At 41.7% G+C, this 15,161-nt stretch overlaps 1 protein-coding gene across 7 annotated transcripts in view; it reads right to left on the bottom strand.

Moving 5' to 3' along the window:
* The window catches only part of USP34 (ubiquitin specific peptidase 34), a 283,157-nt gene that overhangs the window by 208,797 nt on the left and 59,199 nt on the right, over nucleotides 1-15,161 (bottom strand). For all 7 annotated transcript variants that reach the window (XR_010149508.1, XR_010149509.1, XM_016948585.4 and 4 more), the window contains exon 3: nucleotides 8,841-9,261. Coding sequence is in view for 4 of the 7 variants with exons in the window: in XM_016948585.4 (XP_016804074.1) it covers nucleotides 8,841-9,261 (421 nt within the window). In the remaining 3 variants the exon portion in view is untranslated. The remainder of the gene's footprint in view (nucleotides 1-8,840; nucleotides 9,262-15,161) is intronic.

The raw sequence follows: 15,161 nt of genomic DNA, 5'->3' as shown, positions 1-15,161 counted from the left end.
CCACCTCGCCCAGTCCTAACTCTTAAAAATAATAAGGTGAAAAAGGCATGAGGGATCTTTGGGGGATGATGGAAATACTCTAAAATTAGAAAGTGATGATGGCTGCACAACTCTGTAAATCTACTGAAAATAAACTGTATACTTTAATCAAGTGATTTTTAAGGTTACATCTTTAAAATGCTGTCTGAAAATAAGGTAGAATCTTACATACAGACAAAACACCTGTTACATTTCTGAAAGAAAATTTATGATCATGATCTGATGTTCATAATTTTTACGTTTGGAAATATCTCAACTTTTTTGAGAAGAGAATGAAGAAAAAAGAGAAGTTCAAAGGCCTTTCAAAGTCTGTATTTTGTATATTCTGTATTTAATTTTTCACACTGAGGCCGGGCATGGTGGCTCACGTATGTAATCCCAGCACTTTGGGAGGCCAAGGTGGGCAGATCATTTGAGGTCAGGAGTTCTAGACCAGTCTGGCCAACATACTGAAACCCTGTCTCTACTAAAAATACAAAAATTAGCCAGGTGTGATGGTAGGCACCTGTAATCCCAGCTACTTGGGAGGCTGAGGCAGGAGAACTGCTTGAACCCAGGAGGTGGAGGTCGCAGTGAGTCATGATTGCACCACTGCACTCCAGCCTGGGAGACAAAATGAGGCTCCATCTAAAAAAAAAAAAAAAAAAAAAAAAAGCATGCTGAAAAGATTGCTTTTGGCCAGGCCCGGTGGCTCACACTTAGAATCCCAGCACTTTGGGAGGCCAAGGCCGGCGAATCACTTGAGGTCAGGAGTTCAAAACCAGCCTGGCCAACATGGTGAAACCGCTTCTCTACTAAAAATACAAAAACTGGCTGTGTGCAATGGCTCACGCCTGTAATCCCAGCACTTTCAGAGGCCGAGGAGGGCGGATCATGACGTCAGGAGATCAAGACCATCCTGGACAACATGGTGAAACCCCATCTCTATTAAAAATACAAAAATTAGCTGGGCGTGGTGGCACACACCTGTAGTCCCAGCTCCTCGGGAGGCTGAGGCAGTAGAACTGCCTGAACCCAGGAGACGGAGGCTGCAGTGAGCTGAGATCGTGCCACTGAACTCCAGTCTGGGTGACAAAGCAAGACTTCATCTCAAAGAAAAAAAAAAAGAAATTAACCAGGGGTGATGACACACGCCTGTAATCCCAGCTGCTCAGCAGACTAAGGCACAAGAATTACTTGAACCCGCGTGGGGGAGGGGGGTTGCAGTGAGCCAAGATTGCACCAATGCACTCTATCTTGGGCAACAGAGCAAGACTCCGCCTCCAAAAAAAAGATTGCTTTTAGGTTGAGTGCAGTGGCTCACACCTATAATCCCAGCACTGTGGGAAGCTGATTGCTTGAACCCAGGAGTTCAAGACTAGCCTCGTACTCACGGGCGAGACCCAATCTCTATTAAAAATTTTTAAAAATTAGCCAGGCATGGTGGTGCGTGTCTGTTGTCCCAGATACTCAGGAGGCTGAGGCGGGAGGATTGCATGAACTTGGGAGGTCTAGGCTGCAATGAGCCATGTTCATGCCACTGCACTCGATCATGAGTGACAGAGTGAGACCTGGTGAAAGAGGAGGAGGAGAGAGATGGGGGAGGACAGAAAGAGAGGGAGAGAAGGGGGGTGAAAGGGTAAGGGAGGAGGAGGGGAAAGTGGGGGAAGGACGGAGAAGCGGGGGAAGGAGGCGGAAGCAGGGGAAGGAGGCGGAAGCGGGAAGAGGGGAAAGTCGGGGGGAGGGAGAAAGGGGAGGGAGAAAAGGGAAGGAGAAAGAGGGAGGAGAGAGAAAATAACTGCTTTTATGATCAGAAAGCTAGCTAGAAACTTTCATCTGAAAAAAGCTACCAAAGAAACCCATTCATCATTGCCATCACCTATTTTAGATATTTAAGTTACACTGCTGAAATAAAGTCTGAAAATCATGGATTGAAAGCAATCATACAGAACTCAGAACATTTCAAAATAAACAAAAAATGTCCTTAGAGAAATCAAGTCTCAAAGTAAGTGTACTAAACCTCCTAAATCCACTCCTGGCTATGACAACCGGGGCCAGAGGTGAAGCTTTATGTTAATCTCAACGAACTTTTTCATGGTCTTCAAAAAGTCCAGAATTTAAGACCTCCTGTGGTATTGTTAAATACAGAATCATGGACCAGGTGAACCATGCTAGAATCTTAGAGCCACGATTTCTAGTGCCTAACATGGGCACAGCTAAAAAATCTCCTAACGGCCGGTGCAGTGGCTCATGCCTGTAATCCCAACACTTCGAGAGGCCTAGGTGGGTGGATCACGAGGTCAGGAGTTCAAGACCAGCCTAACATGGTCTCTACTAAAACTACAAAAATTAGCTGGGTGTGGTCACGCATGCCTGTAATCCCAGCTGCTCAGGAGGCTTCAGCCTCCTGAGAATTGCTTGAATCCCGGAAGGCGAAGGTTGCAGTGAGCTGTTATCATGCCACCGCACTCCAGCCTGGGCAACAGGATCAAAACTCCGTCTCAAAAAAAAAAAAAAAAAATCGAGTTCTATCCTGGTATGCAGTGTTACTCAGATTTGATTACATCTATTTTGGTGATTCAGGGGAACTGTTTTGCCACTCTATTTCCAATATGAATACATAAAGCTAGCATCCTAAAATGTTATAATCTCATTTTTTAAGTAGTATATAAAACATTAACACAGATCTATAGGTTAAAAAAAACACTAAGAAGAACACTAGGAAGTCTCATTAAAAGACGAATTAACGGTCCCGGGCGCGGTGGCTCACGCCTGTAATTCCCAGCACTTTGGGAGGCCGAGGCAGACGGATCACGAGGCCAGGAGTTGGAGACCACCCTGTCCAACACAGTGAAACCCCGCCTCTACTAAAAACACAAAAAAATTAGCCAGGCGTGGTGGCGGGTGCCTGTAATCCCAACTACTCGGGACGCTGAGGCCGGTGAATCGCTTGAACCTGAGAGGCAGAGGTTGCAGTGAGCCGAGATCACGCCACTGCACTCCAGCCTCGGCAACAGTGCGAGACACTGTCTCCAAAAAAAAAAAAAAAAAAAAAAAAAAAAAGCTGTATTAACAGTATTTTTCAAAAGTTCTTATTTTAGGTAATCGCTGAGAAAGGCTTTAATAAACTTATCAATGATTTTTAAAGTCTTGCATTTTTTTTCCCTCAAAAACCTCCCATTTACTACATGAGTTGATCCCATCCTATTTATAGCAGAGAAATTTGGTTATTTTAAAAGAGAAAACAGAGAGAAATAAATGAGTAACTATACAGGAAAGGCAAATGTTTTTTTTTTTTTTTTTTTTTGGAGATGGAGTCGCATTCTGTTGCCCAGGTTGGAGTGCAGCGGCACCATCCCGGCTCACTACAAGCTCCGCCTCCTGGGTTCACGCCATTCTCCCGCCTCAGCCTCCCCAGTAGCTGGGACTACAGGCACCCGCCACCACGCTCAGCTAATTTTTTCTATTTTTAGTAGAGACAGGGTTTCACTGTGTTAGCCAAGATGGTCTTGATCTCCTGACCTTGTGATCCACCCGCCTCGGCCTCCCAAAGTGCTGGGATTACAGGTGTGAGCCACCGCGCCCGGCCAGAGGAAAGGCAATTCTATGTAAATTAAGAAAATGCTGCTCCATGATCAAACCATGAAGAACTCAATGTCTCAAAATTTTTGCTTAAAAGGAACTCAGTGATGTTGGAATTAGTAGTGATAATTGTACAACGTTGGTATTATTCTAAAAAATACTAAATTGACTGGGCGTGGCAGCTCATCTTATAATCCCAGTACTTTGGGAGGCTGAGGCAGGAAGATTGCCCAAAGCCAGGAGCTCAAAGCCAGCCCAGGCAACAGAGCAAGACCCTGCCTCCTCAAAAAAATTCAAAAACTAGCTAGGCATGGTGGCATGCACCTGTACTCCCAGCTACTTAGGACACTGAAGCTGAAGGGTTACTTGAGTCCAGGAGTTCAAGGCTACAATGAATCATAATTGTGCCAGTGTACTCCTCCAGCCTGAGTGACAGAGGAAGACCCTGATTCAAAAATTAAAAAATAAGTCAAGGTGCGGTAGCTTACGCCTGTAATCCCAGCATTTTGGGAGGCCGAGACAGGCAGGTCACAAGATCAAGAGATTGAGACCATCCTGGCCAACATGGTGAAACCCTGTCTCTACTAAAAATACAAAAATTAGCTGGGCGTTGTGGGTGCGCGCCTGTAGTCCCAGCTACTTGGGAGGCTAAGGCAGGAGACTCGCCGGAACCCAGGAGGCAGAGGTTGCAGTGAGCCGAGATCGCGCCATTGCACTCTAGCCTGGTGACCAAGCAAGACTCTGTCTCAAAAAAAAAAAGAAAAAAGAAAACCTTCATGTATATATTTAATCTGTCTGATTATACCATACGTATATTTAACATAAATGCAGTGGTTTCTCTCCTTTCTACTTTTTTAAAGATAGGGTCCCACTCTGTCATGCAGAGGCATGATCATAGCTCACTGCAGCCTTGACCTCCTGGCTCAAGTGATCCTTCTGCCTCAGCTTCCCAAGTAGCTGGGACTACATGCATGTACCACTACGCCCAGTTAATTTTTTTTTCTTTTGTAAAGATGAGCTCTTGCTATGTTGCCCAGCCTAGACTTGAACTCCTGGCCTCAAGTGGTACTCTTGTCTTGGCTTCCAAAAATGCTGGGATTACAGGTGTGAGCCACTGTACCTGGCCCTTTTTTTTTTTTTTTTTTTGAGACAGAGTCTCACTCTGTCACCTAGGGTGGAGTGCAGTGGCACGATCTCAGCTCACTGCAAGCTCCGCCTCCTGGGTTCATGCCATTCTCCTGCCTCAGCCTCCAGAGTAGCTGGGACTACAGGCACCCGCCACCACGCCCTGCTAATTTTTTTTTTTTTTTGTATTTTTAGTAGAGACAGCGTTTTACCGTGTTAGCCAGGATGGTCTCGATATCCTGACCTTGTGATCCACCTGCCTCAGCCTCCCAAAGTGCTGGGATTACAGGCGTGAGCCACCGCGCCCGGCCCATTTTTATAATCTTTTTCCCTATACTTAGAAAAAAACTTACAACACTAGAGCAATTATCTCATTTCACAGAATTACACATAATTATTCAGGATAAAAAATGCAACTAGCATGGCAAGGCACTGTGGCTCATGCCTGTAATCCCAGCACTTTGGAGGCCAAGGCAGGAGGATCACCTCAGGCCACAAGTTCGAGACCAGGCTGGTCTCGATAAACCCCATAAACACAGATAAACCCCATCTCTTAAAAAAGTAATAATAAAATAAAAATAAACTTAGCCAGGTACTGTAGTGAATGCCTAGTGTCCAAGCTACTCAGGAGGCTGAGGTGGGTGGATCGTTTGAGCCCAGGAATTCAAGGTTATGATGACCAATGATCACACCACCGCACTCCAGCCTGGGAGACAGAGCAAGACCCTGTCTCTTAAGGGGAAAAAAATAAAAACTAGGCCATTCCCCCTTTTGATCCTGAATTAGTACTACTTATTTCCAATTACCGAACCTTTTAAAATATCAGCTTTGATGGGGACAATAGGAAAGAGAAGAAGGAAGGGAGACAGAAGGAGTGGCTCCAAGTTCCCATACTATTTAGAATACAGTAATTAGTTCAAAATGATTTAGAAGTAGTGCAGTAGAGTAAGACCCGGATTCTAGGACTCTTCTCAGCAATATGCCCAATCAAATCTTTTAACCTCTGTAGGCCAGTTGCTTCTTCTATAAAATAAAAGTGTTGAGTAGGTTTCTAAAGACACAGCTATCAAAATACTAACACATGAGTTTTGAATCTTGTCCTCCTAAGAATTTTGGCTAAGTTGTGCCTCTTTAAAAAATATTAACGAAAAATCAAAATCAAAGGCTTAAGAAAGAATAGCACAGCAGTACAAAGAAAAGACTAGATAGACAATTTCCTCAAAGAAAAGTCGGATAAAAATCTCTAGTAAGCTGTATTACATTTCATAATAATTTGTTTGCTTTAAAATAACTGTGTATATACATACAAATTTATACATATATATAATTTTATAACATGTATGCTACCAAGTCTTTGATCTAAGACCATTTGAAACAGTTGACCCTTACCGCATTTAATTAAATGGCCACTGGGATAGAAACTAGAAATTTTAGAGCACTTGTAACAGATCATTATTAAGATAATAGAAACCTCGGAAACAACTATTACGAAAAGAAAATTAAAGAGGCACATATCTAATATATTAATAGAATTTGGTATAAGGAGGTAACTCCTTTATTATCTCTATGGGTTTTTTTGTCAGAATTTTCCTCAAAGACCTCAAAAAACCACTGCTTTCAACCAAGTAGTAACATAAAATACTCAATAATAATAATAACAAAGTACTTTAAAACAAAGTACAGGAGTGTAACTATGCCTACATTTAGAGATTACCATTTTTGAAAACAGGAAAGAAAAAACACTGATGAGCAAGTTTATTTTAGAAGCAGCAGACTCAGTATTACTTATATAGTTCTATATCATTAAGAAATTTTTAATTGGAAAGAATTTCTGTCAATTTCACATATCTAAGTCCCTAACGAAACTATTTTCAGCATCTTTCAGTTACCAAGTTAAGATATTAAAGCACTATGTAGATGGTGTTTATGTAGATTAAATATTTCAAGTTTGCCTGATGGGACTTTCTTTTGTTGAAAAAAGATTACTTTTTCAGAATATTTAATATATTTTATATCATGTAAGAGATTATTTAAGTTTCTATACTAGAAGATCACAGGCTAAGATTTTTAGAAAACAGAGCACAATCTGCTTTTAAACACTCTTTCCCCCCCACCCAGAGCAGGAGTGAGTGAAAGTTTATCAAAAAGATTTAGAGGCTGGGCGCAGTGGCTCACGCCTGTAATCCCAGCACTTTGGGAGGCAGAAGCGGGCGGATCACGAGGCCAGGAGATCGAGACCATCCTGGCTAACAGGGTGAAACCCCATCTCTACTAAAAAATACAAAGAAAAAAATTAGCCGGGCATGGTGGCGGGCACCTGTACTCCCAGCTACTCAGGAGGCTGAGGCAGGAGAATGACGTGAACCCGGGAGGCGGAGCTTGCAGTGAGCCGAGATCACGCCACTGCACTCCAGCCTGGGCAACAGAGCAAGACTCTATCTCAAAAAAAAAAAAAAAAAAAAAGCTTTAGAACAGTAAGTAAAGGAGGACAGAAAGTACAACTTGCAAGAGGGCCAAGTAGGTGACTTGTGTGCCTGATTTAAAATATTCTTACGAAGAATTCTAACAGGGAAAATATCTGCCCTCAAGCTATGTTTTCAAATAAGTCTCCATTCGACATGAAAATATCCCAGTAAAGGACTATTATTTCCCAGATGAAGAAAGAGAGGTATAAAGGTTACAGAACAAATAAGCTAGAGAAAAGAGACAGATAAAAAACAAAAAAAAGTCATAGATTCTCTAATGGCCATAATTCTTCATATTCCAGGATGCACAGGAAACAATGTGTAAGATATAAAATGAAATTTTACCTCTCCTCCCCCCAGCAATGGAGTCTACTTCACTACCCCTTTGAATCTGGGCTGCCCTTGTGAATCGCTTCAAGTAACAGAAAGCAGCACAATAGAATATGGCAGAATTATACTTGTGACTGTATCATAAGAAGTCTTACAGCTCCTACTTTTGCCTTCCTGGAGCACTGCTAAGACTACTATTTAAGGAAGCCAATCTACCCTAGTGGAAAATAAGCCATGTGGAGAAAATACAAGGAGCCCCAGATAACAGCCACTACCAACTGCCACACACACAAGTGTGACCCAGACCTTACCCATCCAGTTCTCAAAGTAAATTCACCTGCATAACTCAGCCTACACAAAACTAGCTAAGGAACTGCCTGTGAGAATCATGAGGAATAATAAACCACTGTTAAGTCATTAGTATATTACCACATAATTGTCTCAATTCCCACTATGCCTAGAAATAAATCATATTATCTGAGTTAAGTCTAAGGTAGGTTACTACATACTTAGAAATGCTTGCAAAAACATCACTAATAGAGTCAAGCATCTTAACTTACAAAAGAAAATACTATTACTTAGCCAGGGGTGGTGGCTCACGTCTGTAATCCCAGCACTTTGGGAGGCCGAGGTGGGCAGATCATGAGGTCAGGAGATCGAGACCATCCTGGCTAACACAGTGAAACCCCGTCTCTACTAAAGAAAATTCTTTTTAAACTTAGCCAGGCGTGGTGGCAGGCACCTGTAATCCCAACTACTTGGGAGGCTGAGGCAAGAGAATGGCATGAACCTGGGAGGCGGAGCTTGCAGTGAACCGAGATCACACCACTGCATTCCAGCCTGGGCAACAGAGAGAGACTCCAACTCAAAAAAAAAAAAAAAAGAAAGAAAGAAAAGAAAATACTATTATTTGAAACTACTAATCACAGATAAGCTAAGCTTTTTTCTCTTGATAAAAGCAAATTCTGATCTGTAGACTGTTTCTAAGAATGAAATTTAAAATTCCATGTGTTTCTTTTCCCTCAACTATTATTTATTGAGTCATAAAATAAGCATAGATCTATAGCAGTAAAATGTTTAGATCACTACCAGATTAATTTCTGAGTTCAATGTATAGATCTTTCCTTGATAGGATGAACTATGCCGAGCAAATTTTCAGCACAAACTGCTGAAGAAATGCTCTGGAGAAACATTAAATAATTCTGGTGACAATAATGATTTTCCACCAGCAGAAAACTGTCTTCATATTTATCAGTAAGAAACAGACTGCGAAGTTAAGACTTGGTATTACTTAAAATTCACACCACCTATTTTACATACCTCAATAGTAGGGTGAGTATTATGCTTGTAAGCAGTATATAAGGGAAACTGAATTTGAAAAATTTTTGCCACACATAGTAAGAGTTTTTCCTTCTCATCTGTACTCCATAAACTAAAAGGATCAGAACTCTTTGAAGATTCCTCCTCAGTCAGATTACAAATTCTTGTAGAGTTTGATTTTTTTTCTATTGATTTTTGTCTTTCTGTACTTCCTTCATTACACTCTCTATCTATATTCAGTGGTTCTTCTGCTTGATTACTCTCATCTTGCCACGTGGAATCTATGTTAATGGTAGTACAATGTTTACAAAGCTGGTCCCGGAGCACTTGAACTTGGGCAATCACTAAGTTAATAAGTGCACACACTACTTGATTAAAAATCTCCAAATGCTTATATTCCTTGAAGCAGCATAGACATTGCCTATAAGAGAAAAAAAATTGAATAAATTAGTAATAAAGCAGCAGTTGTATTTTTTAATAATATAAAAAAACAAGTAAGCAAATACTAAGTTATTTCTAGACTTGTTTTTATTTTTTCCTTCCTGCTGGGGTACACCTTAATAACATAAAGATAGCATCGCAACAACAACTGTTATTTTAGTTAGTGTAAAGTCATTATGTTAGGTTTACAGCTATTATCTTCAGTTTTACGTATGGATTTGTCTGTCCTTCTACACACGGAACTATTTAAAAACAAGAATTGTGACATTTTGTTTCTCCAGTGTCAAGTACTCAATATATGTTTAGCAAGTTATTAGGAAACTTGTAACAAAATATCTTATTAGTAAAGCCAGCTGGTTATTTAATATAAGGAATTTTGTTGTCAACTAATAAAACAGCCACATTTTTAGATTAATGTCCTTGAAGCCTACTTGGGAGGGGTGCTCTGACGCTATCTGGCAAATCAAAAGTGTTTAGGAACAACACACACACACACACACACACACACACACTCTCTCTCTCTCTTTCTCTCCCCCCCAAGCTCCTGTAAAAAATATATATGTGTATTTAAAAAAAAAAAAAAAACATTGGCCGGGCGCAGTGGCTCACGCCTGTAATCCCAGCACTTTGGGAGGCTGAGGCAGGTGGATCATTTGAGGTCAGGAGTTCAAAACCAGCCTGACCAATATGGTGAAACCCTGTCTCTACTGAAAATGCAAAAAAAAATAGCTGGGTATGGTGGTGGGCACCTGTAATCCCAGCTACTTGGGAGGCTGAGGTAGGAGAATCACTTGAACCCGGGAGGCGGAGGCTGTAGTGAGCCGAGATTACACCACTGCACTCCAGCCTGGGCAACAAGACCAAAACGCAGTCTCAAAAAAAAAGTATTACAAACAAATCCAGTTCTCCTTAGACATGTTCAGTTAGTAGCACAATGCCTGGCATATGTAGATAATTAAAAGGATCTCAGCCAGGTGCAGTGGCTCACACCCGTAATCCCAACACTTTGGGAGACCAAGGTGGGAGGATCACTTAAGTCCAGGAGCTCAAGACAAGCCAGGGCAACATAATGAGGCCCATCTCTACAAAAACATAAAAATTAAAGAATCAGCTAGGCATTGTGGCTTGTGCCTGTAGTCCCAGCTATTCGAGAGGCTTGAGCCCAGGAGGCTGAGACAGCAGTGAACCCTGATCATGCCTGAGTGACAGAGCAAAACCATGTCTCAAAAAAAGGCAGGGAACGGTCTGGTGAATCAATAGGCAATTAATACATACGCAAGTACCTGGTTCTAATAATACTTGTACCAGATGACAGCTAAGCAACTATAATTTATAATCTGCACCCAGTAATAGCATCAGATCCAAACATCTATATTGTAGTCCGAATAGATCACCAATGCCCTGTATGATCATGTGGAAATAATCTTATTTCTCCAAGTGTGAATTTGAAGTACAGCCACAAATTACTTGATATTCTTCTGTGTAGATGGAACTCACTTCTAGTGAATAGAAAGTGGTGGAAGTGACAATGTGTGACATCTGAAACTAGGTCATAAAAGACATTGTCACTTCTGCCTTGCTCTTTTTTGGATCACTTACTCTAGAGGAAGCCACCTATCACTGAAAAACACTCAAGCAGCCTAAAGAGGAGTCCACATGAGAAAGTACCAAGACCTCTCATTAACAACCAGCACTGAGGCTGGGTGCGGTGGCTCATGCCTGTAATCCCAGCACTTTGGGAGGCCGAGGTGCATGGATCACCTGAAGTCAGGATTTCGAGATCAGCCTGGTCAACATGGTGAAACCCCATCTCTACTAAAAATACAAAAATTAGCCAGGCGTGGTGGTGGGCACCTGTAATCCCAGCTACTTGGGATGCTAAGGCAGGAGAATCACTTGAACCGGGGAAACAAAGATTGCAGTGAGCCGAGATCGTGCCACTGCACTGCAGCCTGGGTGACAAAGCAAGATTCTGTCACAAAAAAATAATCAATAAATAAAATAAACAACCAGCACTAACTTGGTCACTATCTAAAGCAAGCCAACTTGGAAGTATATCCTCCAGCCCCACATGAGCTTTTTACATGACTATCACCTGGCCAACACCTTGACTAAAACATTATAGGAAACCCAACCCAGAACCAAACAACTAAAGGACTCCCAAATTCCTGTCCCATTGAAACTTTGAGGATAATAAATGTTTACTGCTGTTTTAAGATACAGTACTACTTTTAGAGTATTTTTGTCACACAGAAATATATAATTATAAATATATATAAATAATGCATCACATCTTTTTTATCTGTGGCAAAATGAAAGGGTTTTAATTTTTACCTCCAAGGCCTCCTCCAGCTTTACAATTCTATAGTATCACAACTCCCACAAGAAGAAAAATAAACACATTTCTCCTACAATTCTTCTGATTAACAGCTTTTTCCTTTGATGTTTAGGAAAAATCAGGTTTAAAGTAAGAGGTCAGGCTGGGTGTGGTGGCTCACACCTGTCATCACAGCACTTTGGGAGGCTGAGGCAAGCAGATCACTTAAGGTCAGGGGTTTGACACCAGCCTGGCCAACATGGTGAAACCTCTTCTCTACCAAAAATAAAAAATTAGACGGGCTTGGTGGTCTACCTGTAATCCCAGATACTGAGGAGGCTGAGGCAGGAGAGTCACTTGAACTTGGGAGGTGGAGGTTGCAGTGAGCCGAGATCACGCCCCCTGCACTCCAGCCTGGGAGACAGAGTGAGACACTCCCTCTCAAAAAACAAACAAAAACAAAGTGAGGTCATAAACTTGAGTGTCGGGGGGTGTGCTGTCTCAGCCTGTAATCCCACCACTTTGGGAGGCCGAAGTGGGCAGATGACTAGAGGCCAGGAGTTCAAGACCAGCCTGACCAATACAGCAAAACCTCGTCTCTATTAAAAATACAAAAATTAGCTGGGCATGGTGGCACACACCTGTAATCCCACCTACTCAGGAGGCTGAGGCACAAGAATTGCTTGAACTCGGGAGGTGGAAGGTGCAGTGAGCCAAGATTGCACCACTGCACTCTAGCCTTGGTGATAGAGGGAGACTGTCTCAAAAAACATAAAAAACTTAGAAAAATCAGGTTCAAAGTAAGAGGTCAGGCCGGGTGTGGTGGCTCACGCCTGTATTCCCAGCACTTTGGGAGGCTGAGGCAGGCAGATCATTTACTAAAAATGGAATCTGAAAACCCAGAAAACGATCTTGAAGTCAGATTTGGATGAAGAAAGCCAAAGATTCAGCCAAACTTACTTTTAAAATAAGTGTTACGGCCGGACACGGTGGCTCATGTCTGTAACCCCAGCACTTTAGGAGGCCAAGGCAGGTGGATCACTTGAGGTCAGGAGTTCGAGACCAGCCTGGCCAACATCGTGAAACCCCATCTCTACTAAAAATACAAAAATTAGCCAGCCATGGTGGCGGGTGCCTGTAATTCCAGCTACTCAGGAGGCAGAGACAGGAGAATTGTTTGAACCCAGGAAGCAGAGGTTGCAGTGAGCCAAGACTGCGCCACTGCACTCCAGCCTGGGCGACAGATCAAGACTCCATCTCAAAAAGTAAATAAATAAATAAAATAAGTGTTAGAAAATGAGCATTAAACTGCTTGATAATGGACCTAAGAAACTGATGATCTTCAAAGACAAAAATTATGTGAACAAAGTAACAGAAGAAACTGGGTCTGGGTCCTTCCAGATCCAAAATACACAAGTTCAAAAAGGGCTGTGAGTCTAACGGGGGAACACACACTTACACAAATATATGTATTTTTTAAATAATTGTATATTACATAAATAATACTTTTTATTCTATTACATTCAGTTCTGAGAAGTCTAGGTATATGAATTCTCAATACGGCGTTTCCCTCTGTATATCAATGGTTCCCAACCTTTTTGGCAACAGGGACCTGTTTTGTGGAAGACAATTTCTCCAAGGACCCAGAGGACTTTGGGATGATTCAAACACATTACATCTATTGTGCACGTTATAGTATCACACTGTAATATATAATGAAATAATTCTACAACTCACCATAATGTAGAATTAGTGGGAGCCCTGAGCTTGTTTTCCTACAACTAGATGGTACCATCTGGGGGTGATAGGAGACAGCGATAGATCATCAAGCACTATATTCTCATGAGAAGTGTGCAACCTAGATCCCTCACATGCACAGTTCACAACATGATTCATGCTCCTGTGAGAATCTGATGCTGCCACTGATCTGACAGGAGGTGGAGTTCAGGTGGTAATGTGAGCAATGGGGAATGGCTGTAAATACAGATGAAACTTCACCCACTCATCTGCCCTTCAGCTCCTGCTGTGTGGCCTGGTTCCTAATTGGGTACCAGTCTGTGGCCCAGGGGCTGGGGACCCTTGCTGTACATTGCATCCATAATGCAAGGCGGAAAAGGTGTTTTAAATAAAAATATCACTTTCAGTCAAAACCAGCTTGAATTTTTTTTAGCTACAAGCTTCACCAAAACCAGCTTGATTTTACGCATAAACTTACTTGTTCTCTATTCGAAATCCTACTACAAATATACTAAAGAACACTCTAGAAAAATAGAAATAATGAAAGAAAAGATGACAGCTATCAACATATTTTGAGTGACAGAAAAGGGAAAAATAGTAAGTAATTCAGAGTGAAAGAAATAAACTTCCAACTAGCTATGAAACGGATTTACAAAGAAAAAGAAAAATCAACCCCACAGAACACTGGAAAGGCTCAGGACTTAAGAACATAAGATATCTCTAAAGGCAGGGATGAAGCCTGAGGCAGAAAATAAGACGACTAAATGAAAGGTACAATTAAAACCTGCAGGTTCCCATCCTAAAAAAAAACAAAATATTATTCCTACATCACCCATGAAAACAAATTTTTTCTATACATAATGAACAAGATAAACTCAGGAACACCAGATACCAAAGAAGGCAAGTGTGATCAAGAAAATGAAAGCAACTCATGCCTGTAATCCCAGCACTTTGGGAGGCAGAGGCAGGAGGATCGCTTAAGCCCAGGAATTCAAGACTGGTCTAGGCAACATAGTGAGACCTCGTCTCAAAAAAAAAAAACAAAGTTAGGCAGGCAAGGTGCCATACGCCCGTAATCCCAGCTACACAGGAGGCAGAGATAAGAGGATTGCTTGACTCTAGGAGGTCAAGGTTGCAGTGAGCTAGACTATGCCACTGTACTCCAGCCCAGGTGACAGATCAAGATCCTGCCTCAAAAGAAAAAAAAAAAAAAAAAGAAAAAAAAAACTGAAAGCAAGATAAGTGAAATATATGACTTAAATGGTAAACCTCCTCAAGTACCCTTCCTATCTGGTAACCCAACCACCAGACTAACATATCTCAAAGCGAAAGATTGAAATATACTTCTTTTAAATGTCTTTTTATAGCTCTTACCAAGTTTATTTCTTTCACTCCAAGTTACTATTTGTCCCTTTTCTGTCATCCAAACTATGCTGATAGCTGTCATCTTTTGTCCCGTGATTTCTGTCCTTCTAGAGTGTTCTTAGTTTAGTGTATTTGTGGTGGGGTTTGGAATAGAAAAAGCCCGTTTAGCCCCAACAAGAAAGCCTACTCACCATTTAACCATCATACAGTAGTGGCCAACATCTGAGATGCCCTGACCACAGAGGCCTTCAAATTCACTTTTTAGTACCCCTCTCATTACCATGAAAGGATAACAATAATAAGATATGCGAGAAAAATTTTATCTGCCTTTGGATCACTGAAGGCAGATAAAAACAAACAGTAAGGGCGGGCGTGGTGGCTCATGCCTGTAAATCCCAGCACTTTGGGAGGCTGAGGCGGGTGGATCACCTGAGGTCAGAAGTTTGAGATCAGCCTGACCA

Source organism: Pan troglodytes, chromosome 12 (assembly GCF_028858775.2).
Source record: "Pan troglodytes isolate AG18354 chromosome 12, NHGRI_mPanTro3-v2.0_pri, whole genome shotgun sequence".
Taxonomy (NCBI): Eukaryota; Metazoa; Chordata; class Mammalia; order Primates; family Hominidae; genus Pan; species Pan troglodytes.
Note: the sequence above shows the minus strand (reverse complement) of the source record. Positions and strands in the feature narration are given on the sequence as shown.